The 14,521-nt window shown below is 32.3% G+C and overlaps 1 protein-coding gene across 1 annotated transcript in view; it reads right to left on the bottom strand.

Annotated features, from left to right (window-relative positions):
- LOC129225892 (beta,beta-carotene 15,15'-dioxygenase-like) overlaps positions 1-13,909 on the bottom strand; it is a 52,628-nt gene extending 38,719 nt beyond the window's left edge. Inside the window, exon 1 of the mRNA XM_054860422.1 lies at positions 13,784-13,909. Coding sequence (XP_054716397.1) covers positions 13,784-13,844 — 61 coding nt within the window. The 5' untranslated portion in view covers positions 13,845-13,909. The remainder of the gene's footprint in view (positions 1-13,783) is intronic.
- Between the last annotated feature and the right edge of the window lie 612 nt (positions 13,910-14,521).

The following is a 14,521-nucleotide window of genomic DNA, read 5'->3' as shown; positions in this document are numbered from 1 at the left end:
ATTTTTTACTTCTTTTTACAAAAAAAAGTATTATGTTCGCAAAAAAAATTTACTCGAAATTCGGCCTTAATTTCCATTTTACTCACCCCCGAATTAATGTTTAGTTTTTTTTTCAATCCAACTACACACGGATAAGTGCCAAAGAACGTATAAACACCCAAAATATCCATTTTGACATTCCCCGAGTTAATTACAACGACTTTTCTCGTGACGTCTGTATGTACGTCGCATAACTCAAGGACGGTATGTCCTAGAAAGTTGAAATTTGGTACATAGACTCCTAGTGGGGTCTAGTTGTGCCCCTCCTCTTTTGGTTGCATTCGGGTGTTTCTAAAAGGGTCTTTTGCCCCTTTTTGGGGGGAAATCGTTATTAATTTCGATGCATACGCAAGTGGTGTTATAATTTGGCGGACACTTGGCGATATATCGAAAGTCTTTCTGGACAAGCAAAATAAAAGAGCCTATATATTGTCTAAGTGAGAAGTTTTAGCTCATTGTTTTATTCCTCATTATCTTTTGAGAAAGAGGTCACTTCACTTGCTTTTATACGTTAATTAGTCCACATTTACTTTTCTCCTTCAGCGCTTGTGAAGTTTCTTTTATGAGGAAAAAATGTAGTCTTGAACTTCAGCAACTCTATTATGCTAAATCCTCGGATACTAATTGACGATAAAAGTATTTGCCTAAGATTTCCAAGGTTGGAACTGCTTATAGAACAAGCACCTACTAAGAATAAAATCGGGAATGTTTCAGTTGCATTAAAACTTTCTGCACTTAAAAGAATAAAAAGATCAGCCTTCATTTTCTAATTCAAGAAAATATCAAGAACAAGGATGGTTACGTGCATTGTGTCCTTCATTCTTTTCCTATGACTAGCAGAGATTATAGCGAAACACGGAGTTATATTTTGGATCAATTTCTCTTTTGTGATAATACAGTCAAACTCGTAAAACAAGCATTGATTAAACGTCCCCCCCCCCCCCGAACCCGGATTTAATGAAGAAATCAGAATTGGTTGGTACAATGTTAAGTCAATGGGAGAATAACTCGCTTCTAACGAATAAACCCCGCTCTGGGGTGCTCCCCCCCCACTCCAAGTTCAAATTTTATTTTTAGCTCTTTTATTTCATTTTTTAATATTTTTATTTTTTTAAAAAAATTTATATATTTTTAATAATCATTATTTTTTTAGAAAAGTTGTGCTACGCCAATGACACAAACTAAATAAAGTAGAACAGGCTAAAAAACAGTAAAATAAAATGAATTTAAAAATAAATTTAAATAAATTTAAAGTACCTTCCCCCCCCCCCTGTGAACACCCCTGACCCCGCTTACTGTGAGCAGTAATTTTTTATTTATAAAATTTCTATTGACTTTCAGCTTACTTTATCTTTTCTTGGAAAAATTCCTTTAATTTTCCGAAGTGAACCGAAAGTTAGTGATGAGCCAGAAATCCTGAGAACAGGTGGTTTTGCACTTAAATTTGTGCAGTAGAGGAGCGTTTGAGAAATATTTGCTGACCTTAATGTTATATTCACTTCAGATTTTTTTTGTAGCTGAAATTCAAACTAAAGCAGAAGAAAAAAAAATATGAAAACGATATCAGCAAATGTGAGGAATTTCAAGATGAACCACGCTCAACATAGTCGATGGCTTTTGACACGCAGTAAAGCCTCAAACTATTTTGGAAGTCAGGGGCTCAAATGACTGTTTTTAGAGCCATGAGCAGTTCTCGAAAAACAGTAAAGCTAGAAAGAGACAATAAGACAATTCAAAGCATATTAACTAACCTCTTTGATAATGTACAGAAATAAAAATCACAAAGCAAGTGTTTGAATTTGTATACAGCGCACGAGAAGGAACGTAGGGGAGTTTTCAAACGCCAAAAATGTACTAAACCGTTCGAATTTTTATTTTAGTACCAATAAATGGCATTTTTCTAATATGAGGGCAAAAAAAAAATGATCGCAATAATTAGAAGAAAATGTTTATAGAAATCCTTGGTTTTTCTGTATCAGATAAAATTCGTTCCAATGTAATTAAAATGTGAATTATAACTGTTTTCAACTAATTGCATGCTAAAATGTAAGTAATCCTTAGATATTCACTGTTGATCACAATCATTGTTGAAAAATGCTTTAAATTTACTAGAAAATCGCCCCTCAAGGTATGACGGGTGAAAATTGCTTCTACATTTGAACGAAGTAATTGCCTGTTTAGTGATATATTGTTAGTTGACATTTTAACCCAAACTCCAGTAGATAGCGTTAATAGCTGACCACTTTTTCTTTTCCTTCTAAAATAACAGTGTTATCAGTTAAACAGTTAAGTTACCGGATCTAGTTCAGACTTGACGTGCGGAAAAATGCTTTATTTTGGCAAGAAAAGATTTTTTTGTTCGAGTAATAACCACAGGAAAGCACAGCAAACGTACTTTTCTTAATGTAAATTTCCTAAAGAGCAACTTCAAACGCTTCCCCTGTAAAATTTTATTTCTTCGTATTGTGGCACTGTTGTTCAAAATGAGCAATATAAGGATAGCGTGAAGAAAATAATCAAGATCTGCTGCCATTTTTTTTCCGAATATGAACAAAGAGAATTCTGGCTTTTGTTTTGAGGATTTTCCTGTAATCGGGGAAAAGAAATTTTTTCCTTTTTAGTTATTTTTCCGCAATCTGTCGGGGAAATATTTTTTTTTGTTTGTTCAAGCCCCATTGTTAAACACACGTTACTTGACATAACTTAGTTTCGAGGTAAACCGTGCAAAGCCAGGTGACACAGCAAGTCACTACCGCAATATATATATGCAAATATAAAAACGCAAATTTGAAAACATTTTAAGACTGTAAAAATTTTTAGCATGAAAATTGCTTTCAACTGCATAGTGAATATGGATCTCGTTTACGAAATTGTATTTGTGAAGATATATTTGTGTTTTGTCCTTCTTAAGCGGTAAAAAAAGAATCTTACAAGTGGTGCCTCACCTTTCAAGTTGGATTAATTATTGACAAAACTATGGCATTGTCTTAAACTGAGAAATAACTTCGTAAAATCGAAACAGTTTTAAGAAAGATAAGACAAAAAGTTTCTTAATGGCAGCAGCAAACGAGATTTTGGATGATTCTAGTAAAACCTTTTTGAATATCAAAATTACATGATTAGACACTAGCAGCCTCAAAACAAAATTGCTACCTCATACGAAGTTCGAAAGGAAAGTTATGTCTGAATTTAAAAAGAGAAAAAACAAGACTGATGTAAAATGTGTAAAAATAACGGTGAATAATTGTTAATCGTATTTCGAAAGACACTGAAATCCTGATACACTATTCTTCTGCTGTCAACAAGAGCGATTATTTTGTTTTTCAAACTTTTATTTCAGTTACAAACTCAAAAGTAGCTTCCAAAACGCGTGTTCTTATCCCATTAAACGATAGCACGTAATAAAAATGCTGCTAAATATCTCCTATTCAAATAGTTTAAACAATGACCTTCAATTTCTACTTAACTTGTCAGTAACTTTATTGTTACATAAATTTGAAAAGGAAAATCCCAGGTTATATTTGCTTCTACAATTTAGCAAGGAAATGAGAACAATGAAGTTTTTGTATTTATAGAAAACACTGTCAGTTCAAGCGTCTTCTTATTCTGCCAGAAAGACATGTTTGTCAGAATATTTAATCTATCATGCATTAATGAACTGACATTGCAGCTAAGCTGTGTATGTAAGATTGTGTGAAATGTTTTTCCTTTTTTACCACTTCGGGTGTAAAAATTAATCTTTTATGTACACGTGTCTCCTTGTGAATCTTTTAATATTTGTTAATACATTATGAATTTTCTTTTTTTTTTTTTTTTGCACAAAATGCACATTTATGTCTATTGCTTGATCTCGAGTATTCTTCAAGATCAACAAGGCAATTTTTCTTGTGCTTTTTTATTCGGTGTAATGTAAAACAATGTTATAATTTTTTTATGCATTTGAATGTATAGTGATATTAATTTAAATGAATTCCTGGAGACACGTATAATTTAAAATATTAACAATGTCAGAAAAAACCCGAACTTTACTTTATGGACTATATTGCACTAACGAGGAACCCTTTTCTCAATTCCAAAAAAGTTGGATGCAAAAGCATTCAATATTTTCTTGAATTCATGTAAAATAAACATTTAATTTGCGTAAAATATATGCACAAAAAGTTCAAAAACCTATGACTCTCAAGACACCATAAAAAGGATTTTGTCGCATGTTTAGAAGTTAAAATCTTTCTTTCCATTTTGGCAAACGACTAGTTATAGGCACCCAACTAGAAATGGGCAGGTTTGTCTTGTATTGTCAATATCAAGTTTGTAACTGATATTCTAGAAACACCATCAGGGGTTTCTGAAAATTGCATCTCTTTAGAATAATCCCATTAAATGTTATCCAAACATAAGTTTACCTTTAGTTTAACTCTCTTCTTCAGGACCCCATCAAATTGTTGTTTTTTTTTTATCAAACCGCAATCATATTGGTATGTACTCCTTCCTTAGCTTTTTTTTTGTATCATTATATTTTTGCCATTTATTACGATACTTAAAAACCTTTCAAGCTAATAGGCCCGTAAGTTAAGTAAAAGAAAGCAATTTAGTTGTGAGCAGGCATGACCATGATTAATATTTTGACCATTCTTACTGAAAATTATTTAAAATTTATAAACTATAAGCTAAATTTGGCAAACTACATGTAAAAAATACAGCAATAGAATATTTCTATTTTGCTTTTGTTACTGTTCAGACGAACCTTTCAAAAGCGGTTTGTCAGGTATCTATTTTTTTTATGTTGTTCGAATCTATTAGTTGAAGTTTGATTGTATTTTAAGAAAAATAAGTATTTAATATAATTGAATGCTTTGTTTGTGCGTGTGTGTGTGTATTTCTTGAAAACAATTAAATTTTGCTAGCATGAGCATTACTAGTTTTTAGTATGTCTAGAACTAAGCGTGCGGTAAAATCAATGTATTCCAGTTTATTTCAAAAAATACAAAGCATAGTTGAAAATTAAACTTTCATGTCTATAAATGTGCAATATCTTTGCTCCAACACCCTGAAAATTAGTTTTTTCCATGAACCTAGAACTGCAGCATCATAGTTCAACAATCCAAATTTTAAAAGACCTAATTATTCACCCTATATCAGCAGTAAAAAATGTCTCGCCCATTTAAAAGTTTGCCTGATTTTTAACAAAAACTCTTCATTTGATCTACGGCTAAAATTGAAAATATTTAATTGAAGAAAAAAATCTATATTTTTCCAAATTCGTATTCTATTTCATAACTATTTTAGATGGATATATTGCAAGTGTAAAATAATTTCTTCCACATATTTATTTCTCTAAAAATTGTGTTTTAGTTAGCAAATTAGTTTAAATAATTTTGTATATCCATTTTGTAGGTTGAAAGTAAATTTCAGCATATTTTGAAACATCGTACCTGACGTGAATAAAAATGCATATTTTCGAGCAGTCTTTATTCGGAAGTACTCAAAAATAAAATAATCATGAGTAAATTATAGGAATATTTTTGAAGCAGAATCAAATTTTGCAGCAAGGGGTCGTCTACAAATAATGTCACTCTTTTAAGGTGGAAGAAGGTTCGTAAAATTGAGATAGTTTGCGACTTAAGGGAAGGAAGGGAGAGAGTTGCAAGAAATGCGAAGCACATTTTTTCAATAACAATATATCATCATATCTCTTATATAAGAAGTCGTGACATGACAAGAGGAAGAGGAGGTGAGGTGTGACACTTTGTAACAAAAGGGAAGGGGAGCCAAATATGTTAGAAAAAGTGTGATATCTATGGACAGGCCCTAACCAAAATGTATTTAACTTTTACTGTAATACTGCTTTAGAAAACTAAAATAACGAATCAAAAATAATCCATTGTCTTAATATAAATCACAGATACGTTCTTTAGAAAATTAGTTTTAGAACACCGCATTTATCAGTTTGAAATCGGTCTTACGTAATTAGGAAACCCATGTGTTCGTAATCTAGCCTTGATAACTTCTACTTCGGATGATAGCTAACGAAGTTAAATCGCTTGTCTAACCATAAGAGAAATACAAACATTTTTACAGATAACTTCAGTTTTTTTTTGTCAAACAATAATGATTAATCAATAACTACAGTGGTATTTAAGTTTGTTTTCTATGCGCAATTCAATTTCTGACATTGAAATTTTCCGGATCTTAAAATACAGGGTGTTTCAAAAAGAATTACCCGATTTGAAATGCGTATATTATGAAAACTATGGGAAAAAGACACTTCAGATTAATTTTATATCACATTTATGATATAGTTTTTTTACATACAAAATTAAAGGTGCTCCTTGTGTCCACCTTTGGGTGCACGGCATATATCTACACAGTGGTCAAATTCGTCTCAAACTTTTGCAAGCATGTCGGCATCGACTGCTTACACAAACAACCCGTGTCTTTCAAGTGTTTATACCATCTTCTAATGCTCTTTGGGGCAGGTGGTCCAACATCAGGGTATTCTCGACGAAAATCACTCTGAACACTTGTTACGGATTTGGACTTCACGAAACGTAGAACAAAATACGATTTTTGTCGTGCAGTCGCCATTTTCACAAACACTGAAATGGCTGGCGGAGAAAGAATTAACGCTACCTGTCTGCAACTCCGTGAAACTCGAAATTTTCCTTATTCTAACGATAGTTTAATGAAACTGATTAAAATCAGAATAGTTATGATTTTTTGAAATCGTGTCATTCTTTTCGAAACACGTTGTATTCCCAAACCTATTCAATACATTTCTCGCAAAATAACATTCTTGTGAGGTTTTCCTCTCTGCGTAAGACTAATTACATACATTTGATTTTTTTTAAACAGCTGTGGTTGAATATTTTAGCCCATCCATTAACAAATATTTTCATTCAAATACCGAATAATATGAGATTTTTCATTCGTGTCTACACGCGTTATTACATTAATTTTCGCATTATCTTATTTCGACTTTTTTGTTTACTTTAAATGAATCATTTCCATAAACGCAAAACACAATACATTTCTCCAAAATTTAAAACTAGTTTATAAAATCAATGCATTATAATGTATACTTAATGTGAGTAGTCCCAAGTTTCAACCTATTATAATGCTAAAGTAGTCAGATGCAGCGGCCCAGGAAATATTTCTCATTTCCATTTGAAATCGCTGCACTCCGGATGAAAACTCTTGTAATATAACTTAGCAATCAGGAAGTTCTCAATTCGCATTGGACGAAAATAAAAGCAATTTACTTTTGAAACAATGCAAAAGAAATTTAATAGAACAATCCCATTTTTTAATTAATTTCAAATCTCGCTTCAGTTTCAATGATCTATGTTATGCACACAGTAAAACTAATTACATTTAGAAAACAATCCTCTTTTTTATTAACATCTCCACACTATTAGGTTCCTTGGATTTTTCCATGTTTAAAACCCCTTATGGTCATAAAATCTTGAGAAACCCCAGAAAGTAAAAACTTTTTTAAACTCTATAAACTTCAGTGCTATTTAAATTATTTTTGCAAGTTTGGGATGTTTTTCCTTTGTTTTAACGCCAAACTGCTACCATTAGAAATTTTTTACAGTTTAAGAAAATGAGCTGAAAAGTTTTGGAAAAATTTCCGACTCACACTCGGGGGAAAAAATAATTTGGTCACCAAACTCACAAAATTTTGCAAAGCAAACTTTGCAACTATCTAAATTTTTTTTTAAAAAAATCGAAAAAGTTGCAAAAATCAAGCTTGATCTCTAATATTTATTTAATATTTATTTATCTTTCCTAAAGATACCTCTAAGGATTTTCAAAACATTACGAACTGTCGACAATTTATTCAAAGACAAGATAACGCTTGTCTTTAACAGAAATCATAAATGTCAACCATTTTAAATAATTCAAAGTTCGACCGACGAATCAATTTAACCGTTCGACCGTCGATATCAATTTAAAAATTAGATTTTTAAATTGATATCGACATCGTCACTGCTTGAAAAATATTTTCATTGTCTGTTTACATTTAGGAAAACCAGATTTTAGGATAAAGTACGGTGCACGCCGCTTATCAAGACCACAGTCGATCTGAGAAGATTTTTTTTATATTGCGACTGATTTTTTAACCGGTATACCTACACTTTAACGGAAAATGTTTTGAATTTCAAGTGGTTCAAAGAAATTAATTCCACATTAAAAGTTTAAGTGTTTACAATTACAGTTGACATTTTCAATTTTGTAACTTTCAACACTCTTTGCTCTAATGCCTTCGTATGAAATCAAGCTTTTTTTTTTCAAATTTGGCACTGCGATCTTACGAGACAGATTCCTTTAAGGGGACATTCATTAATTTCATAAAGGATGAATTTGGCAATTTTCGACCGCCCCTACCTCCATGTAATGGACGTAAGATTTTTCACCCCCCCCCCCCTATTCTTACATAAGATTCCACTTTGTTTTTCAAAGTAATAAAATAACGAATCTTACATCACTGGAATGGATATTAAATTTTTAAAAAACTTTTTGGGTAAAATATTTACTAAAAAGTTGGAATCTAGATTGAATGTTATCGACATTTTTTGTATATGATGCGATACTAATTAAAATACAAAATGACATACATAGTGCGATTCTTTTATCATATTTTACAGCATTCATTCTTTGTAAAACAAGTAAAAAACAGCTCGTCCTGACACGTTTTTTACCTTTTTGATTCAAATGAAATAGGATCTCTTGCCAAACCACTTAACCGCGCGATTTCTAATATAAAATGTCGACTTTGAAAATATTACGGAAGAATGGAATTGAAATCCCCCCCCCCAGTAAGGGTATGTAGATATTTTACAAACCCCCTCCCCTTCGGGACCCTTACGTAATTAATGAATGGCCCCTTACTTCTTTCGTATGACATAACAGACTTATCAAATTTGCTGTAATCGTTAATACATTATAACAGTCTTTTTCAACTCTTAATATATGCTTTTCAAAAGCAAAATTTTATGACACGGTGATACCGATTTTATTAAAGGATATTTTTAACATATTTTAGTGTTGTAATTATTCTGTCCTAGTTTGATTTTAAAATGCCGATGCTTTCATAATCCAGTGATTTTTAAAGTGACGATTAAAGTATTTTGCTGCTCAGCAAAGCAAGGATTCGTTATTTTCTAAAATACGTCTATAAATTATTTCAGAATTCACAAAATTTTACAAAAAAAAAAAAAAAACAATTTATGCAGTTAAATTTTGTGAACCTAGTTGAATGTTTGCTGTTCAGGCGTTAAAGCGTTTGTTTTTACAAAATACATGCATTCAAACTGTTCTTAATGCGCTTCACTTTAAGATGGTTTTTTTAACCCAAGATTAAAAGGTGGATTTCGGTGTGATATTCAATTTCTCTCCATATATCTACTAAACATTTATGTTTAGTGTATTGCAAGTAAAATATTTTATATTTTTTGAAGTTTTTGCAGAACATTATGCAATTTCCTTTATACGGACGCTATAAACGCCCGAAAATTTCAGGCTTGAGTCCATTTGCGTCGGAGTGCTTTAACGCAGCGCTTCTCGCGGGACAGAGAAGACATGTTCTGAAACTAATGTCAGATGTCAATAACTACCTTTCACATCCCCCCCCCTCCCCACACACACTCTTCTTTCGAGAATTGGGGTAGATTTACAACTTGCTCTGCACGGAAGTACGAGACGATAAAACTAGCAGATCAAAAAAGAGCCTTCTGAAGGTCAACTCAGCCCAGGGTCTCTTTCCGTTATACTTCCCGCTATTTCTTCTTTTGAAATTAGATCTGCATCTGAGGAATTTCTTACACAGGCAGATTTGAATGCTGCAAGATAACGTTTTAAATGCATATGAGCCCAGCCGCCCAGGGGTGCTCATTCCCCCAAGGACGATGGCGTAATTCCCTCAAAAGCCAAGAAGCACAACCTCCGCAAGAACGGGGCTCCAGAAAAGTGACAACGAAACCACTTAAAAATCAACTCCACTTTTAAAGATAATTACTTTTTTGTAACATTGGATCTGTAAAATTAATACCGGATTCGCTTGTGAAAACTTACAATATTAAAAAAAAAAAAAAAAGACTATTTAAAGAAGTCCTATAAAATAAAAAGAACATCTAAATACTGTTCCATTTCTTGTTGTTCATTCAAAGTGTTTTTTCTAACTAAAATGAATTGCAAATTTTTTTTTTTTTAAAGTGAAATATTCAAATTTCGTCTGCTTGTCTTTTTTGACAACACCTGTTTTAGGTTCAGAATAAGAAAGCATTTATTCAAAGCATTAAAAATAAACTGCCCTATAAACACTGCAAACACAGGTGTAAAATTTTGAACACCAGTGAAGTTGGGCGGATGGGGGGGGGGGGCATTCTGGTGTTCCGGTTGAACATTTTAGAAATCTGGCAAACCTACCTTTAAGGGCACATCTCTGTTGATCGCCCCCTCCACCAATAGAGCCTTTGAGGACCATAAACTAGGTCCGATACAGTAAATGTCATGCCCAGATTTTTAAAAAATTCTGCCTTCTTCTCGAAAGGAAATTAAATATTCAAAGTAGCTAAATGAAAAATTATCATATAAGCTTTGTGCTACAATATGATTAAGGTGAAAAAACAACGTAAATAAAGCAAATATTGGAGAAAAATATTTTTTCTCCAATATTTGGGCTTTATTTACGTTGTTTTTTCACCTTAATCATTCAAAGTAGCTGTTATGGACGAGAAAAGCAATTCAACGTTCATTCCTGTACAATAACACATTGTACTCTAAATCTACTACATTTGTACACTAAAACTGAAATTTTGATTCTAATTATTTTGAAAACCTAGCTGCGTTGCCCGACTTTGCCCGGTTCACCTTGAAAATAAAAATTGTGTCAAGTGACGTATTTTCTTCAATCAGGCTTAAATAAATGAATAAAAACCTAATACAAAATTTCCCTTCCAAACAATGACGGCTGATATTAAAATGCTTTTAAGAAATTAAATAGAGAAAGATTTAAAAAGCGTAACCAAGGAAACACAAAATAAAATAAGTTTAAGGAATTAAAGTGCGAAAGAAAATGGTTAACAATTTGAATGGAAATGAGATTTTTTTGAACTTTACTTACTCTGGAAAAAAAAATCTTTTTAAATGGTGTCAAAAAGAAAACTGTGGGACAATTCCTTCACTTTTCATTGATAGATTTAATGAAGAAATTAGTACCTAAATTTCAGCTAAGTCTAAAAAATTCGAGTTATAAACGCAAATAACTTCCGCCGTAATTAAGTTGGAGCATTGAAACAAATTGCGTAGAACGCGGTAAATTCTACCTTTTTCAAAGATATGCAATATTACTATGTGCAAGTAATTTTTCACCCCCACATTTTGGAATTTAAGTGAAAATTGGGCCTAAATTGGAATAAAAAAGAACGACTCATCGTTTTTTTTTTTTTTTTTTCCGAACCGGGCTTCAAATTTTTCCGATGCTAAAAGATAATGTGAAAGTTTCAACGAAATCGCCCGGGTCGTTTAGTTTTACAGATATAAACAGACGTTTTTTTGGAGACTTCATTTTATACTATGTAGAGATGCCACATACTACTGAAAGCACCTATGCCATTAGTGCACGTGCTCAATATTTCACGACTACACTTTTAAATTCGCTAAATGCAGAGCTCGCGTCCAAATCTGTTTTTTTCCCTTTGGCATTAGAAAGAGCAGAAAAACTTTTTATACCAGCATATTCATTAGCAAGTACAGCTATCCGCTACCAACGCGACTTAAAGAGAAAAGAGAGCGATAAATAATTTGTTTGCCCTCGCGTATTTACATAGTAATTGAACAAATGATGTATCTTGCATCTAGTAAGAACTGGACTTTTGCATTCAACCGTTTTAGATTGCTTACATATCGCCGTCGTCAAGTCAATATCGCCTTTGTGCGTTTTTTTTTTTTTTTTTTTTGAGATTGTGACATTAGGACTATTATGAACAGTTTATTAACTAAAGTTTCGTGCAAACTGCTTTGTAACTATATTATACGGTAAACTGTGGTTGCAAAAAATAAAAAATGCTGTGGGCCTGAAATTTTCAAATAAAAACTGCTATGAAAAGAAAAACTGCCAACAACAGCATTTGGCTTTGCATGTAAATGTATGTCACTTATGGTTTGTCGTTGTTTCAGCCATATTTATCAAAATAAAAACCATTGACAACGGCATGCAGCTTTTTATCTAAATGTATGTCCTTTATGGTACTGTTTCAGTCATATTTATAAAATCAAATCATTGACAACGACATGTGTTTTTGCATGTAAATGTATGTCACTTCTGGTACTGTTTCAGTCATATTTATCAAAATAAAAACAAATCCATTGACAACGACAAGTGGCTTTTTCATGTAAGTGTCACTTACGGTGTTGTTTCAATCATTTATATAAATACAAAAACCATTGCAAACTTTTCCGTTTTAATTTTGTGAAATAGATGGGTTGTATGTAACCTCAATTTATCTCATCACTTTAATTACAAAAAAAAAAAAATCATCTCGCCAGAAACGGGTTTCGAATTAATGCATATTTTATCTTCTGGGAACCTCACATTTTATTTCGAAATGTTTTCATTTATAATATAATTTTTTTCAGGCTGAATTTCTCGCCGTTTGATATTATCAAAAATATTGCTTGTAGAAAAACCTGCGCATTAACGCATGTACTGCAATCTGATTAAAATATAAATGAAGGGCTCGAAGCAGAAACGTGACCAGCCACATGGAGTGACTTTTCGATCAAAGTTTTTGTTTCTCATAACAGAAATTGAAATAAACATGACAATGGAATGTCGTTTGGGGGAAAATATATCTGGTTTTAGTATTGCAGAATATAGAATGAATAATACCTTTGAAAAATTTTGCAAGTGTTTTTTATAAGTTGGAAATGGGCTTAGTGAAAAATTCTATCATCACATTCTTGCCCCGAGCCCTTCAAATATTATTGAGGCCGGTTCTCGAAAAAAATGTCCCGTGCGTACCGCTAAGTTTTTTTTTTTATTTTATTCAATTAACTACTAACAAAATATGGTTTTAACTGGAATGCTTTGATAGTATATTAAAGCATGTATTATTCCCCAACAGCATTATTTTTTGAAGGCTTGGTTAGCTGGAAAAAATTAAAAACTTAGCGTTACGCACGGGACATTTTTTTTTTTTTTTTTTTGAGAATCACCCATTTTATCTTTTGCGAACCTTAAATTTTTAGAAATGCATATATGTTTTTCCATTTAGAATATATATTTTTCAGGATGAATTTTCTCGCTATTTAATATGTAAAATATTGCTTATAGAAAAAACCTGCGCATTAACATAATATGCACTGCTATCTGTTTTAAATATAAATGAAAGCTCGGAGCAGAAATGCGACAAGCCACATGGAGTGACTTTTCGATTACAGTTTTTGTTTCTCTTAACTGAAATCGAAATAAACATGACAACGGATGATGTCATTTAGGGGAAAACATATCTGGTTTTAGTATTGCAGAACAGAATGAATAATACATTTGAAAACTTTCTATAAATACTTTTTATAAGTTGGAAATGGGCTTACTGAAAATTTCTATCATGTGGCATATCACATTCTTGCCCCGAGTCCTTCAAATATTACTGGCTTATTTTCAAAAATTTAAATTTAATTAAAACTATGCCGCAAGACAAAATAAAAAGCAATATGATCTGATAATTCAAAAGAAGCTAACCTGTAATTTGTGCCTTCTGTGGCTGGGGGTTGTGTTCGATGGTCCTAAAGAGATTCTCCATCCCTCAGTCTCTGTCGGCACGGTACCAGCAAGTGTGCAGAGGAGACCTCGACCGAGAGCGAAAGTGATAGTAACACGTGCTAATCTCTCTTTCAAATGGAAAACCAGGTCGAAAGACGCACGCGCGCGCATTCTCCCAGCATCCAAACATTGCAAAACTGACCTTTTGTTACGACGGATCGAAAAAAAAATGTTTCGAAGGGTGATGTATTTTTTGTATAATAGTCACTGTGATTTAATATCATATGAACCCAATGATTTTTTTAAATTATTTATTTATTTTTATTTATTTCATTTTTTTAAACTTTTTAAAATTTATTCATTTTTTTTTTAATTTATTCATTTATTTATTTTTTTCGAAAGCAAATTTTGGTTTTGGAAGCTTTTACGAATATATTTAAATTTTAGGTTTCATACAGAAGCTTTTGCTGCAATTGAGAAGAGATAAAACGGAGGGAGTGAAGACTTTCATTCATGGAGCAATGATCCCAAGTCACGTGATTGATTTTAAAACAAAGCATTGGAAGAAATCAGGTTTCTTTCGTTAGCTTCACGTAAACGTATCATCCATTCGTCGTTGTTGAGTCACGTGACTTGGGATCTGTGAGGCACTTGGGATCCTCACCTCCATAACAAATGATAAAAACGCTCAGCCACGGAGGCTCCTTTACAGAAGTT

This window comes from Uloborus diversus, chromosome 7, assembly GCF_026930045.1.
Source record: "Uloborus diversus isolate 005 chromosome 7, Udiv.v.3.1, whole genome shotgun sequence".
Classification (NCBI taxonomy): Eukaryota; Metazoa; Arthropoda; class Arachnida; order Araneae; family Uloboridae; genus Uloborus; species Uloborus diversus.
The sequence above is the reverse complement of the archived record's forward strand: the minus strand, read 5'-3'. Positions and strand labels throughout refer to the sequence as shown.